Source organism: Pezoporus occidentalis, unplaced genomic scaffold, assembly GCF_034315485.1.
Source record: "Pezoporus occidentalis ecotype Australia unplaced genomic scaffold, CSIRO_AGI_Poc_V1 ctg448, whole genome shotgun sequence".
In the NCBI taxonomy this organism is placed as follows: domain Eukaryota; kingdom Metazoa; phylum Chordata; class Aves; order Psittaciformes; family Psittacidae; genus Pezoporus; species Pezoporus occidentalis.
Window position 1 is genome coordinate 46,567 of NW_026915778.1, and position 17,309 is coordinate 63,875.

The 17,309-nt window shown below is 39.0% G+C and overlaps 1 protein-coding gene across 3 annotated transcripts in view; it reads right to left on the reverse strand.

The window, feature by feature from the left end:
• Positions 1 to 17,309, reverse strand: part of CALCRL (calcitonin receptor like receptor) — a 71,739-nt gene that overhangs the window by 28,653 nt on the left and 25,777 nt on the right. For 2 of the 3 annotated variants that reach the window (XM_062635060.1, XM_062635059.1), the window contains exon 2: positions 628 to 727. In XM_062635060.1, the coding sequence (XP_062491044.1) occupies positions 628 to 678 (51 nt within the window). In that variant the 5' untranslated portion in view covers positions 679 to 727. The remainder of the gene's footprint in view (positions 1 to 627; positions 728 to 17,309) is intronic. The other variant, XM_062635061.1, reaches the window with a different exon arrangement.

Here is a 17,309-nt window from a genome sequence, read left to right on the forward strand (position 1 = left end):
CATTAGTCTAAAAAGCATATTATGCAAAAAATTATCCTTTATAAAGAGACTTTCCATATACTGTATGCGCTAAAGCTTTTGGAATCTTTAGGGTTATTTGGTTTCTCCGTCTAGTGAACCATAGTCAATCCTCAAGATACAAAAAGGCATTCAAAAGACATGACATCCACTTAAAAACATGGATCTTGACCTAAACCTTTTCAGTGCATTTTTTTAAAGCAGTTAAATATTTTATGGGAAGCTACTAAACTTCACAGAAAAACAAAACTGCAGACTGAAATACTGTACCACTGTCACAAAAGGGTGAAATTAAAAGTTCCGAGGATGTTCTCTGAATCCACGTTATAGGTCTCCTTCACTTTTCTTGGGTCTGCACAGTTCTGCTTGTCTGTCCCTTGTTAACTATTACTGTAACGTTTCCTGCTAGCAAAGGATACGCTGCGTTCAGCAGAGGTAACTCCTATTTGCAGTTCTTTACCACAGGAATTTAAAGGAGAAGGTAAATAAAGATCCTGCTGTACAGAAACTACATATTAGTTGTTTCTGCATTTCCATGTTAATAATTTCTATGGTATTGCGTACACACTTGTTCAATTTGGAAGTGAGTCAAAAAAAATCATGACTTACCATAGTAACTGACAAGAACAGCAGCAAAAATGTGATCCAGTGTTTTGTCATTTTTATATCCAGTGCAGTGAATTTTACAGTGTAGTTGAACAAACTCAAACTGCAATAGAAGAAAAAAAAAAAAAAAAAAAGGGTAGGAAGAACCTTAGCAATTCATGAAAGCCGAAACTGATAAAAGACTTTGTATTTTCTTTCTGAATTAAAACAACTGAACAGAGTTCTTCTCAGTTTTTATTCACGCACAGTGACATCAAGTGATGTACATGGAAACGTACAATACGATGGGAAAATACGCATTCAATTCACCAGCAGTGGATTCCAGCAGCAGGGTTTTTCCTGCACTGCTGCGTCCACTGCCTCAACTTACACCAGCTCTCCAGAGGGTTTGTCTCAGTCTGGTAGCTGGTATCAGCTTCAACAGACATATACCTCTGAGCTAATTGCTAATTGAGTTAAGACCTTGACATCTCTGCCTTGAGGCAATCATCGCAAACTGCAGTTCAGTTTCCTCCAAAGGAGGACTAGACTTTCACAAACACATGCACACAATTATTTCCTGTTCTCTTCATACCAGGTGAATCTGATCTTGCCACTTCTGGAAGAAATGATCTAGTAAGCAGCCACTTTATCTTGAAGTTACAGCTTTTCAGTGATGACAATGACAATGCAAGAATGAGTTGCGAGCTGTAAAACAGTTTCTGTATCCACAATAGCTTAAACTAGTTACTGTATCATCAGTTTTAAAAAAACATAACTATCTAAACTAGCTGTCATCATTTTACAGTGCAGACTTCTCCTGGAATTGATGTTTGAAGTGCAAAATGCACCTAAACCATAAAATATACAAAGTTATTTATTAAGCACTCAATCTATTAAGCATAACCCTGCTGTGTGAATTCACTCAAAAGGAAGGAAATGTGTAAGAGATTTCTCAAGCAGTATTTTACTGTGTCCTGAAGTATCCTGAGAAGATCACAAAGCCAAGCCTGGAACCAAGATAAGAGCTTCTTTTCTGTTTCCATGTTAGCAAAAGACCTTTCTATATTTGGATGAAGTTTTTACATCTAAATCATCATTCAAAAGCTAAGTATCTCACTGTACTAGCATTAACAAAACTATTATCAGCGAAATTAAGGGGGACCACATCTGAGTGAGTTTAGCTTCCTTGCACAGATTAATTCACTAAAGACAATAGACTGCTACTTCAGATATAAAACTCAAGTACTCCAAAGGCCCCTTCTATAGCTAGTGTGGCATTTCACAACAAGGGCTCAAGTTGATGCAGACACTCAAATCCTCGTTTACTACCACAACCCCAACATCCTCTGGCCTTACATGCCCCAACTCATCGCCCCAGGGCTTGTCAAAGCACCAAAGCCTCAGAGCTCATTCCCAAACTGTTCTTCATGCAAATCTTATCACTTTCACTCCCCACATTTCCACCTTCGTTTTGTATATTCACTATCAACACCGGCTTAACGGCTCAATTAATAAGAAACTGTATAAGCTAATACAAAACAAACATTCTTAATGCAATTTTTTCACTGGTGCTCCTAGCCTAGCAAATAAACAGTTAAAGAACAGTTAACATTCTGCACTAACAATTGGTTTCAAACTATATAGTGAAAATACAGATACATATCGATTTTTACAGATCTTAACAAATCAATTTCTTGTGACTGTGTTGGTATACCCCCCAGCCATCCCACATATCAACAGGATCTGAGGCTGCCATTGTTTCCAACAGCAGTCCAAAAGGACTCCTAGGTGTGGCAACCGACTGGCACAGGGTGTCTACAGATTTTCTCTTTCGGCTGGGTGGGAAACCACAGTAGGGTCAGTCCTCTTGTGATGAAGAGGCAGGAGACAAGGCAGGACGAACCCATGTTGCAGGGACCCAACAAGGTCCTTTATCTGTGGAAACAAAACCATACCCTCGTCCCCAGGTTATTAAAGGGAAGGGGCCTTCCCATTCATGAGTTTCAAGATTACGTACTTTAACGTGAGCTCTCCCCTGTTCAAAATTCTTAGAACCCCTGAAATGTTACTAGATAGGAGGTCCATCCTCCATCCAGCAATTTAAAAAATTCAAAACATAACAAACTTTTGGTGTATGTTCTTGTGGGGTTAACCCTGAACTCCCCCTTTTTTGTTTCTGCAACATAGTTTTAAGGGTGCTATGTGTGCATTCAACAATTGCTTGGCCTGCGGGAGGATGTGGAATACCTGTGACATGTTGAATTCCCCACTGTTGAAGAAATGCTTGTGTTTTCTGTGCTGTATAACCTGGGCCATTATCTGTTTTTATGGTTTTTGGAACTTCCAGAGTAGAAAAAGCTGTAATAAAATGTCGACAAACATCTTAGGCCTTTTCACCTGAATGTACCGATGCATAAGTACAAGATGAAAAAGTGTCAACAGAAACATGGACATATTTGTATTTGCCAAATTCTGGTACATGAGTAACATCTGTTTGCCAAATTAAAACTGACAAAAGACTGCAAGGATTAGTTCTAATCACTGGTGTGGGTAAAATTTGTTGACAATCAGGACACGACTGTATGATTTGCCTCGCCTGGTCCTGAGTCAGCTGAAAAGCATGCTGCAGAGCTTTTGCGTTTTGATGATAAAATTCATGGGATAAGAGAGCTTGGGGAAAATGGTCAGGTGAGACTGTAATACCTGCAAGCCTATCAGCCAGTGTTATTTCCCTCGCTTATAGGTCCAGGTAGAGAAGTATGTGAGTGTATAGCCTGTATAAAGTATGGGTGTACCCATTGATCCAGGAGCCACTTGAGCTCCCAGAGAAGGGCAAATGATGTTCCATTGGAAATTTCCTTCAGAAAAGTGTGTTCTAGCCTAGAAACAAGGCCTGCCACATAGGCAGGATCTGTAATAATATTTATTGGAGTACTCCATAATTTAAAAACACGGACCACAGCAGAGAGGTCTTCTACCTGAGGTGATCCTGTGACAATGTGCATATCATTTTTCCAGCGTCCTTCAGCATCTTTCCAAACTATTACTTCCCAGCCTGTCTTGACAGACCCATCAGTGAATAGTGTGAGTGCCCCAGTTATTAGTGTAATAGTTAATTGTGAAGCAGGCAAAATGGGAAGAGAATGTAGGGACTGCACAACTTTGTGTCCTGGGAAATGAATACTAATTTGCCCTGTAAAATCTGCTAGAGTGCACTGAAAAGCAAAAGACTGGTAAGTTAAAAAGGTCAGTTGTTTTGTATCAAGAGGCAGATAGATCATACTAGGTTCAACACCATCTAAAGACAATAACCACTCTCTTGCTTTCTGAATGACCATAGCTATCATTTCAATGGCTGTTGTAACTGTTTTTCCAAAATAAGGTGACAAAAGTATCCATTCCAAAATAATCAATGGATCTACGTCTTGCGGAACTCACTGTGCTATGAGCCCATAGGGTTAAAAAGATGAATAAAAAATGAAAAGGCTAATAGGGTGGTCCATTTTTCACCTATGAGCAACTTGACTGGTTAATTTTACAACCACTTTATCAAGGGCAGTTTGTGCAGAGGGGGTGAGTGTTCGAGGAGACGTCAAACCTGGATACCGCTCCAATAATTTAAAGAGGGGATGGAGCTCTTCTGTAGATACTCCCCAAGAGAGAATGGATCCAATTTATGGCTCCTAAGAGTTTTTGTAAATCATTTAGAGTCTTTATTCCTGTCCTCAGGGTGATATTCTGAGGCTGAACGTTTTATTCGGATATTTTCCATCCTAAATATTTCCAGGATGGAGCTTCTTGAAGTTTTTCTTCTGTAATTTGGAATCCTGCTGTTGAGGCTGCCTGGATCACTTGCCATTTCACTTCCTGGGCTGTTTGTTCCGATTCTGCAGCAATTGTCATCCATATAATGACAGATTAAAAACATTCTCAAAGCACTCTCGTATAGGGCTCATAACTGCCACTATGAATTGCTGACATAGTGTAGAACTGTTTTTCATGCTTTGTGGCAACACTTTCCAATGATCTCTTTTATGCAGCTGTGCAGCATTGATCGAAGGCACAGAAAAGGCAAATCGTGGTGCATCCTGTGAAGCAAGAGGTATCATGAAAAAAAGTCTTTTAAATCAATGACTATGAGAGTCATTTGTGGTAACATTGTTGGCAAGGGGAGCCCAGGCTGCAAAGCTCCCATATCCTCAATGACCTCATTTATCTTTCTTAGGTTGTGTAAAAGCCTCCAAGCATCACTTTTCTTCTGAATCACAAAGACAGGTGTGTTCTATGGGCTGGTTGTGGGGACTATGTGACCAGCTTTCAGCTGTTCATCCACCAATTTGTGTAATTGCAGCAGCTTTTCTTTTGGGAGGGGCCACTGATCTACCCACAGTGGCTCATCTGATTTCCAGGTCAAAGGTGGGATCTGCTGCAAAATAGTGGCCCCTAGGAAAAATCTGTAATTAAATGTAATCCCCATTGGCTTAAACAGTCTCTGCCCCTTAGGGTAAGAGATCCAGATAACACAAAAGGCCTAAATGGAGGCAGATCTCCCTTCTGGTCCAAAAACAGCAACAAGCTCTCTGCTCTGCTTTGGAGATGTTTGACCACCAATTCCCACTAATAAGGCATGAGCGTCCATTAAAGGCCAATGATGGGGACACTGTGATGCAGAAATGACTGTAATACTTGCTCTACTATCAACAATTTCTTGCAAAGTAATGTTTGTCCCCTGTGATTTTAAAGCGCAGGTCAACTGGGGTCAGTCCATAGTTAATTGTTGAGTCCAATAAATTTCAGGTATCCCTGCAGAGTTAAAATGTCCTGAGCCCTACACAGTGTAGGCAGCATCTGGTAACTAGGGTGAAAAATGTATTAACTGTGCATTGGAGTCCATACCACTATTTTAATTCCTCCTTCAAAGTCAGTATCTATGACCCCTGGCAGCACAAAAAAGACCCCTTAACACTGTAGAGAATCGTCCAATTAACAATGCTGCCCTTCCATGCCCAAATGGGCCATATGTGCCTGTTGGAGTAAGCACAACTAGTGTGTCTTGAATTATTGTCTCTCCCGAGGTGGCCAGGTCCACTCTGGCACTGTCGCTTGTGCTGGTGCACAAACTGCGGCAGCTCCCTGAGGGGGCCATTAGGAGGGGTAATCTGTTGCTGTGGCGTGGCCCCTCTCTGTGCTCTGCTTCGGGTTTCCTGCTAAATTTAAAGGCTGGCCATCCCAGTCAAATTTCAATCGGCATTGACTTACATAATGATGCCCTTTACGACAGAGCGAATAAATTCCAGGTGCTTCCCTGTTATTATTTGCTTTTATTTTCAGATAGTCTTTTTTCAAATGGCCATACTGATCGCACGGAAAGCACTGCTGTGACTTAGCTGACAATGCGGCAAATGCTTCTGCAGAGACAGATTGTGTTGTCTAAACCCAACATTCATAGAAGCATTTAACATATCATCTATGTGAGCTACATCAGAGTGATTTGTGTCAGCAACTCAGGGGTCCTAGTGATCATTGCACTTTGTGTGGAGGTGGAATCCCTTGTGATCATTGTGCTATGTGCAAAGTGTATGAGAAGTGTCCCTGTCAATACCACAGGGAGGAGGAAGAAGAAACAAGGGAATAATTTCCCTGGGTCAACCACAATATTGTGCAAAGAAATGTTTTGTTCATTGTTTAAATTGCATGAATGTTCTTAGAAAAGGGGGGAGTAGGTAACTTAGAGATATGTCCTGTTACAGAACCTTGTGAAATCTGTGTGCTGAACAAATAAACACATAAGGAGTGGAATTTATGGGGGCTAAGATGGCGGTCAGACTTGTGATAGACATAATATTTCTTCACCTGGAGACAAGACCCCAACAACAGGTGGTGAAGACCAGAAAAAGAGACAACAGGCTTGGCTGAAGAAGCCCAGGAAAAGAAGACAACAGGATTGGCTGAAACCCAAGAAGCCCGGGAAACCAAAAAGTATAAGAGACTATCCCCAGAAGGGTGGAGCGGAGACTCCTTGGTGCACCTAGCGCTGCTTGCTTATTGTCTCTCAATATTAATTACAATAAAAATCAATTAAAACAGATTGTTATAAAAACCTAGCCAATCTATGCTCGGATCTCATAGTGGCCACAACACTTTCTGACAGTCAGGGTTAGCATTCTCAATAGCAAGTTGTTTGAAAATATATTCGTGTGCTTTCTCATTATCAATCTGTTTCTCCAGAGCCTCACTAAGTCAGTCTGAAAAACTTCATAAATGGTTCATTAGCCTCTTGTTTGATTTGGACAAAAGGTTGTCTCTCTTTACAAATGTCAGGGACAGTTTTCAAAGCCTGGAGTGCCAACTGTTTAACTTGCTGCAAGCCTACCTGGCAAATCCTAACTTGTGCAGCACTGGTGCCAAAATGAGCTTGACCCAGTAATACATCAGCAGTAATACATCGCTCACAGTGGTTCACATGCCCTCAACGCTAAGTTTTCAGCAGCCTGGGCACCTGCGAGCTGCCTCATTTTCAGTTCCCACATAGTATGTTTCATGTCCGTCATTATCAAATGAAACAACATTTTGAAATCATTTGGGATAAACACATGAGCATTACAGACAGATGGTATCAAATGAGTCCATGGGGCCGTCACCATTCGCCTGACATCTCTGGTAAGAGCACCACCGCGGGTCTTGATCCAGCATATATACCACAGGGAAAGCACACAATACACCTGCATGCCCTGCCCGAATCACCTCCCCTTTTAGAGCTGCCCATTTGTCATAAAGATCTGGGGGATATAAGTCAGGCTCCTTTTCCGGATCCATAGGCCCCGGGTCAAAAGGACCATCCAGGTCAGCATCAGAAATATCAGGCGCAGAGCCACAGGAGCAACAACAGCAGACTAATTTTTTTATCTCACAGCAGAGTCAGGCAAAGAGGGCAGTGATAAGGGAGCCGAAGGTGCCGCTTCTGCCCCTGTGCTTGTGAGCCAGCAGGAACTTTTAAAGTTTCAGAAATAACTCACCACGGGCTTAATAAAGTGGCGGCAACTTTATCGTTGTTTGTAGCACAGTCTGGGGTATAAATATTAGTGGAATTAATAGATGGATCAACTTCTCATGTCCAGAGAAGGATATGTTTCAATTCTTCCTTGTCAGCATTTTTCCCATACAGCTTAAGAATCATAGTAAAAACTTACAGAACATTTTCCTGCTCTTTTGTTAAAGCAGACCCCATAATTCTCAGCTGCTTACCCCCATCCTGCAAGAGGCAATCAGTACAGCTTGAATTCGCTTCCTTTCAGTGTACACCTTTGCCTACTTTCAGCAAGCAGTTTGGCTGAGCCACGCCACCGGATCGACAAGTAGTCAGTTTTCCTACCCCACACGGTGGGCACCATTTGTGGCATTTCACAACAAGGGCTCAAGTTGATGCAGAGACTCAAATCCTTGTTTATTACCACCAAGCCCTTTTTATCCCCTTGTTTGGTACTTTCCCAACCTGCACATACATACAACGTTCAATCTCACTGGCCCCTGTAAAACTCTCCAGGTAAATAGTCCAACCAGAATGTTGCAGACCCTCTCACAACCCCCACATCCTCTGGCCTTACATGCCCCAACTCATCGCCCCAGGGCTTCTCAAAGCACCAAGGCCTCAGAGCTCATTCCCAAACTGTTCTTCATGCAAATCTTATCGCCTTCACTCCCCACAAGCTAGCTCTAAGATCCCATCACTACTGAATCAAGAGGGCTGTTGGGAGCTGAGTACCTGTTTCCTGACCCAAGCCACCTTCTCCCTTGGATCACACTTGCTTTTGTCCTTGAAGGTTTTTTATCCAGGAGTCACATCCTATGAGAGACTCGTGGATGACAACTGATTGTACACTGGCAAACACAGTTAATTTTACAAAAAGCCCATCCTTTTAAAAGGACCAACGCAGCTTAGTTATGAAAAGCAAATATTCTGTATCTACTTCTATTCTACTTTTACACTGTGACTGGATCTTCCTAGCACAACTACAATACAATAAAAGCATTTTGTAGGATATATTGACTATATGAGACTGCTGTTTATTGTATGGCTTGATGCAAATACAAGAAACATTGTAAAACCAGTTACTGTTGTGCCTGTTTAACCCAGACTAAAAGTGCATCAGTAATCTCTCTATTTTTACCACTGGCATACAATCCTCTAACACCAATTGCTGGAAATTGCACAGGTAATTCAGTGAAAAACTGAAGTTCAAACATGCTGTTTTGAAGGGTCTTAAAAAACTAACAGGAATACCAATTAACATATATGAAATCTATTTTTGGTTTAAGCTATACTTCTTTAGAAGATCCGCCTGTGCAGAGAACTACAATGAATAACCTGTCAAAACCACTACCTGCTAACTAAAGAAAAATCTAAATATCTATGCGCAGTGACTGAAGATTGGCTGAAAACCAAATACAAATGGAGATATCCAAAGAAGCAAATGATTTCAATTCTGCATGATAACTGGGGGCAAGGGAGATTAATTCAAACCTATCACAAGTTTTATCCATTTAGAGTTACGCCTGTTTACCTAGGAAGGGAAAAGAAACACCTTCCTTTTAATGAAGCCTGGAGTTAACTACTTCAGTTGTAAGGCAATTGAGTAATCTTCTCTCTCCAAATTATGCCAAAGCACATATGCACAGCTAAAACCTGTAAGTGATGTGCATAGGACAAGCAATGAGACCAATTATGTAGAACACAGCAATCATAATTTAGTATATGTTTTTCTATATAAGTATGCAAGAGTTCAAAATAATTTTCTAATAGTTCCAAAAATCTTTACACTAAAACAAATATTGGATGTCAAATTTAATATGCATGTTCAAATATTGTTCTCATTTAGCCTTGCTTATTTTTATTTATCTAAAAGATATAACATCTTATAAACAAAGGCAAAATTTATCTTCTTTGATTCAAAGTCAATGACTACTTCTGTTTCACATTATCAATACTCAACCATTACCTCAGTAATTTTAATGGTCCAAACCTAGAGATTTTGCAGATATTTCTTACCAATCATTCCAGGATCCACTGCTAAGTTATTAGTTCTTCTCAGGAGACAAAAGATTAAGAAAGTCCATAATTTGCTCTGTGATTACCACTCATTTCTCACAGTTGCTAACTGCAAAATATGTGTATATATAGAGGAAAAAAAATGTTTTTTCTAAACATCAATTACAAAATGCAGAATGAAGGACATTCATATGCATGTTTGGACTTCGGGAAAGCATTTCTTGCAACACTACAAGAATTCACTCATTCAACACTTATTCCAGTTAGTTTGGACATGAACTTTCACAGGAAGTTTATAAACATTCTTAAGAATGGACAACAATGTAGTCCACTGAACTTGGTTGTAAGCCAGTACTGCTGGGAAAGTCAGGCTGCTTTTATGAATCACCTTTCTGACGAAATGCAAACCAAATATTCTCAGAAAGTTACCTCCCTCTCAGAGCTGGGAGGTATTAGATGCACAAGGCAAATAAGAGAGCCATTATTGGGTTTCTTTAAATAAAAATGATTCCCAAGTTGTTCTCTGCTGAAGATCTTTGACAATTCTACTGTGGAGACAAGAGGACCGCTGTATTGGATTGAGATTGAGTTTACTGAATGTTATCTTAAGGGAAAAGATGGTGGAAGCTTAGACAGAATCCCCTGACTTCATGCTAAACAAAAGCCAGTAGGAACATGAGTTACAGGATAGGTATAGAATGAAACTGTAAGTCAGTGGACACAATGCCCCAACTACTAGCAGTCCTCTATTTTCCCAGTAAAAGGGAATGTCAGTGGGAAGAGAATGGGGAATTGCAATAGCAAGCCAGATCTTCAAAATCTCAATTTTAGTGCATGTATTGAAGACTGGGATAACTAAGAAAAGAAAATTAATGAAATGGTTCTGCCTGGTTTTCCTCATTATTACATTCTCTGTTAACTAAATTAATGATACTCCAAAGGCCCATATTGTGTTTGTCATTGACACCAGTAACATCTATTGAAGAAGGAATTCAAGAGGAACTGCAAGCTGCACAAATAGTCACTGGTATAGCTTTAACAGATGTTCACATTTCACTTCCTCCTGCTTTCTCTACAGAGCCATCCTGCATCATCAGCTGTTCCTACTTTTAACCTTTTCCCATCCTCCCAAGAATTAATGTCATCCTTGCTGAGCTCCAGACACTTCCCTTTTCAGTGATACAGCAAAAGGTTTAAAAGTAGTCAGCAAGATTTTTTCTTTTTTTTTTTAAAAAAAAACTTTAATCACCTGACCACATTTAGTACAAAAGAAAAAACACAACTTCTATCTTAAGCAGTTGCCCTTAAGTCTACGTCAGAATGCAACTCTGTAGGAGTGGGACAGGAGGAAGAGTCTACTTTTGTCATTGCATGTACATTCATACACATGCACAAACATTTTTCAGTAATTGGTAAACTTTAATTTGACCAGGATGAGAAAAACAAAAACAACCCACCTCCCAAACATTTTCAGTAGAAATTACATATCTTGCAGTGTGCCATAATCTTGCAAGGCTGAAGTTCAGCATGTGCAAATATAGATGTATAGCCTTCCTCTGACTCGAAATTCTGACTGGGGTCAGAATGGGTGTTTTCTTGACACACCACACCCCCTGTATGTTTGGTTGTTTCAGCCCAAGATACACGCAAAAACAAGTTGGAAAATGCCCAATCCTTTTCAAGCATCCCTATTTTGAATTGTACTTCACTGTTAGAAAAAAAAAAAAAACAAACAAAAAACCAACTAATCTCAAATGGAATTACAGATAGAGCTTCACTTACATCTCCATTCACAAACTTTCTGGGAAATATTCTGCCCACAGAGATCCTCTTCTACCTAAAAAGAGCTTTGCAAGTGGCCAGTACAACCCAAACATTAATACATGCCAGATTCATTTAGTTCTTCCAGTGGACTCCAAAACCTCCACACTTACCTTACAATGAAGGGTAATTTGGAAGTCTTCCTAATGGAGTAAAAACCCCTCATTTCTGAGGGTAGCACTTCTGGAGGATTTGGACCAAACTGCTCTGATGGTATCACATTATAGCTCATGACTGTATGTGTGAGAATTACTCCATCCTCCTAATAATTACAGAGTTAAGAAAGTTTAAAATGTTATGGAACAAACCTAAAGAACTCTGGGCAGCACAGTCTCACAACACTAGAATTTCCTACTAACCACCCACCATCAACTCTGAATCAATACCCAGGCATCTGCAGTAACAGACTCCTAGAACAGGTGAGACAAGAGATCAGAAGAATTTGATCCTCCCCAAGGCAATTTTTACAGTACAAAAGCATAAGCACTTCACAGTTTCCAACAGGCTTCACTGAGCTGTTCTCTTCATTCAGTTAGTGACCGGGCTTATTTTTTTCCTAATGTATTCTCCTTCACTTGAAGGAACTGGTATATTACCTAAATAACTCAGATCAATAACTGTGTGGATTTCACAATAAACAAAATTTAATTTACTATACCAGTTTAAAACACTGGTGCAACTCAATAGTGATGCTACTAGAACTGCTACAAGAAGGCAGTCCTATCCTCACTGCAGTTGTTCTTTCAAATCCCCAGTGTGACCTCCTCTCTTCACGTCATACAGTCAGGAAAAACAAAGTTAAAAAAATGCTCCTAATGCTGTTTTAAACTCATGAGGAGTTAACTTTTTTTTAACTCATGAGTACTATGACAGAACCTTGTGTATATCACCAACTGGCAGCAAGCAGCGTCATAAAGGGAGAACACTGCAAAGAGCTGACAAAGGCAGTGGTTTGCAAAGGGATGAACTGAGATCCCTTCTTGTGCTGCAGAATAAAGAGGCTTACAGGATGCATGAAGATGTCAACAAGTGAATCAGTAATTAGGGAAAGATTTGCAATATTCACATAGCCACCAAGAAAAACACTATAGGAAATAAACCCCAAGCTTATAAGCAAGCTGAGTTTCCTTAGACATCTCATTCTCTGAACCCACAGTATTGGTCACGTGCATGGAGACATCAAGGAAAAAAAAAAAAAAGATAAAAGAAAGAAGCCACACTGAAATGGTCCTCCTTCCAACTTTCTTCTTTCCAGAAGTGCTTTCTAGGGATCAGTTATAGTTAAATAGCATTTAATCTCTTATTGAGGATACAAATAAATAAAGAAGAAACAGAGCAGCATACCTCAATTTTTCTCTTCTATACTTTATAACAACACCATCATGCACTAGGTGATATTTCAGCTCAATATGAGAAATTATTTGCAGTTTATTTCTTGAGCCACATACTATGCATGTCTCAAGGTCTCAGGCTTACTGCAAGCAGAAAATTAGGTCTTGTTCACAAAAATGTTTCACATCTTTTATTTTCTCTATTAGCATGCAGATTGTTTTGGTTTTGTCTTTGCATCACTCTAGTTGCTTGCCAGAAGCATTGCAGAGATTGCGAACCATCTGCAGGTAAAATTATACAGATTAAATTACTCCTGTATACTTTTTCCCACTAGTAACATTTGGCTATGGTTCAACAAAGTTTTGGTTCCTGCACGCAACAGAAATTACTAGCAGTAACTGACAACACTTGGCCTGTTCTAATACCTAAAATCATAAGAACCCATCATAGAGTGATCGTGGTGCTAGTTTTTCCTTTATTGCAGAAATCAGTTCCCTAGTAACATACTATCAAATCACAAAAAACTCAGGATAATATTTCCACCCTTACATTTTTAAAACTACAGTATTTTTTATACTGTCTTATATGGTGATACTAACACTCAAGATGCTTCCCTCTCAAGGAACTAGCTATTAAATGAAGGCAACATAGATTCTGGCAAGGAAAATCTTTACCAATATACTGACATGGCTTATTCTCAGAGAAGCAATTACTATTTCTAACAGTTTACAGTTACTAATGCCTCACGATTTTTTAGTAAGAGCTATTTGACTATCATTCTTTAAGCACCTGTTATGCTTACTTTACAAGCTTAATCCTTTTCACATCTCACAGTCCTAACCCAAACTGTACCTTGATGTCTGAAGAAACATCAACAGACATTATTAGGTATAACTTTCCAAGTTCAGTTCCATGTTCTGTAAGTAATGGAATTTAAATTCTGTAGCATTCATTCAAGCACAAAGAAACTTTTAAGAAGTCTGCTCTGCTGAGTGAGATTATCTGAAAAAAATGATAGAGTGACCACTATCAAACACTCTAAAAAAGATTATTAATGGAAATGAAGATGACAGCAGAATAATGAATCATTAAAATCCAAGACAAACCAAGATGTTTCTGTGCTGGTACTTCTATTTTTTCTACTGTATTAATTTCCTGCTACAGTAATTAAAAAATATAGTTAAAAACATATTCAGTAAAGATACCTGAAATTTCTCTTCCTCCAAAGCAACTGCTATGCTGGGCCAAGGAATTCCAAATAATGGAATTCCAAATAATGTATTATTTCAAACACAAGGGAATTGCTCATGACATTCTCTCTTTTCAGTGTATTTCATGCTATAAAAAAGTTGGGAAAGCTTCCACATTATTATTAGGTATATTTTAATACCTCATTACTCTTTGACAATCTGCATTCCTCATTCATTCCCCCAGAAAAAAAAAAAACAAAACAAACCAAAACCAAGCTGTAATTGAAAATAGAGCAACATATCCACAGACACAGGCAGCAGAACTATGGGCCAAACCCCCAGATTCATAGGGCTGTGTTACTGATACGACCTGAAACCCAATTAAACAGTATAGAAAAACATCACAAGTATGCCACTGGAGCTACTGAATCTTCCTTCCAGAGCATAAATTCTGTTGCTTCATTTCAGATGCATATCAGAAATAATGGATGTCTTACAGATTTTAGGAGAGGCTTTCAGAAAACACTGAGGGGTGTGGGGCACTGCCCTTAACTGAGAATAGACATTGCCTTATTTGCTATCACTCTAAAGGAGATAACAGAAAACCCCAATCACATACCCCACTTCGGAGAAAACAAAAATGTTTTCCTGCTTGCTTTCCTCAGTATGCACTCACTGATATTGGTAACAAAAGTGTAACTGGATGATACTCTTAAACATACAGTTCAGTTGTAGGTAGTCCTGCAAGGAGCATGGAGTTTGTCTCTGATGCTTATGGGTCTGTTTCAACTTGATGTATTCTATGTTTCTATGACACATGTGAAAAATATGGTATATTCCTCCATATTCCTCCAAAGATTTCTCCACCTCCAAACAAAATTTTCACTGTTTTGAATTAAAACAATGGCCATATGAATTTATGAGTTCATCAACAGACGTTAACACTTGTATGAAGACCCTTGCTAAGATGCATGAAGGGTTTTTTTTTCCCCAGACACTGCTGCTTAAAGCTGCAGAGAGTGACTACTGCTCTGAGCATCCCTTTCCGAGAGTATTTTCATTTGAATGACACTTTTTGATGCTGTTCACCAAGTAATGACCCAAAAGAGATCCAAAAGTTTCTTTGTGAAAATGTTCACTGCATGAAGTCATTTTCTCAGCTGGCTGAGTTTTGAAAGCTTTTTGTTATTTCTTCAGTGACACATGCTAATTTTAGAAGAACAGTATTTCCACAGTTCAAAGACTTTTCTCAAGGTCATAACAACACAATGAGGATGAGAGAATGGGGCTTTTTTTTTTCTTCAGAGCTTACCACTCAACCTTTTTCTCATTGGCCCCAACCCAGTTCAGCAGTAAGGTATATTCCGTGCAACTCACAGATTTTACATCAGTTTCTTCCAGATTTGCATTTAGAAATATGAATATTTACCCACAAATTACACAAACACGCTCTCATTCAGCTAGAAACTTTTATAAAGTTTTAAAGTATGATTTATTTTACAAAATTATTGATTTTTAGGTGGACCATGCCACATCAGCAACTCTGAGCAGGTTGGGGAGGGAGTAGGTGGCCAGGAAAGGGAACTTCTTCTGCTAGCATAAACACAGTAGTGCTGCTGCTGTAGCTGCTGCATCAGAACTTTGGGTTCACCAATGGTCGACGACTTGAACAGAACTGATGAAACAAATATAGATAAAGTGTCCATGGAAATATCAGAGGCACTATGGTCTTTGATTTTGCACTGGATTTCTTATCTTTAGGTTTTTTGGTTTTGGTTTTTTTTTTTTTTGGGGGGGGGGGGGGGGTGTGGTGTTTTCTTTTTTGTTGTTTGTTTTTTTTTTTTTTTAACATAATACAAAGAACTATCCCCAAAGTTTTCTTTTCATCAGCAAAAATTTTTACCTGGCTTAAAATGAAATTTCAGATGGGAAGTTCATGTCAAATATCAACATTTTCTCTCATGGAATATTTCCCATACATTACTATTCCAAAGAAGATCAGGTAAATTTAAGGCAGCTTTAGAAAAATTCAGCTTGGTATACTTATTCTAAACAAAATAAATCACCAGTTACTTCAAAGCCTTTACCAGGTCAGCCTAAATCACCACAGTTCAGAACATTTCCCTTAAAATTTAAAATTTCATAGGCTGTAAGTGCAGGGTCTGGAATATTTCACCCTCTGAATATTAGACAATTTTATTATATTGTGCTAAATTATCAAAACTACTAATCCATTGTCTAGCCAAAGCCAAGAACAAGCAAGCAGCAGCCAAAACCAACATTTTGAATTCTTGTGGTCTGAAGCTTTTTTCCTTTGCTTTTAATTAGCTAAAGATATTTCCCATCTTTCCTATGTTTTTTCATCTTTCGTATTCCTAAAATGGCATTTGGCAGCAAATGTTTCAAACTGGACTCACACAGAGTATGCTTGCCATAAACGAGTTTGTGAAAGTAAGGAAGTTAAAATCAGAAGTAGTTAAAAGTTAATCTCAACAGCATGGAAAGAAATTACCTTCCATATATTTTTTAAAGTCTATAGCTGCATGCTGGTATATGCACATCTTCCTGAGACCCACACAGACAGTCGTCTTGACTTCCAAGGGGCTACACTCAGTACAGTGAAGGGGAGTAAAGGCTTGTGAATGAGTTCTAATGACACAAAGAAATGGATGCATAGACTCAAAGGACAGATTAAGAACACAAAAATGTCAAAGTAATTTTATTTACATTTATAGCTAGATCGTTTCTTCTTCTACGTAACTCTCCTCCTCACCGACTAGCTGCAGAAATCATCTTAAGGCAGCCATACAGTAAGCACAGGTTTCTTTATCCTCTACCTGTATCTCCTTCAAGTGAAGATATGTACAAAGATATTGCTACAGCCAGTATTTTAAATTAACATAATTTTCTGTCAATCTGGGTTAACATTAGTGTTGACAAATTAAGGAAAATATCAGCCATCAATGTTTTAAAGTCTTTTAAATGGGAATTCCCTTCAGCTTCCTCCACACCCTATCATACCCACAGGAATACTGAAATATGCACAACTCTGACACAGACTGAAGTGCTCAGGAGTGAAAAAACACTTGTTTTGCTAGAACTGCTGTCAGTTTAAAAATCAATTACAGAATCACAGCCATTAACTAACCAGCTTAACAAAATGAGAAATTAAATCCTTTGAATGGGAAGCAAACTGCTACCAAGCAACTACACTAACCTCTCTTATGGTATTTGCCCTCATTCTGCTTTGAAAATGTACGTGGAGAACAAAAAGCAACTGGCACCAGTATAAATGTGAGATCTCAAACTTTTTT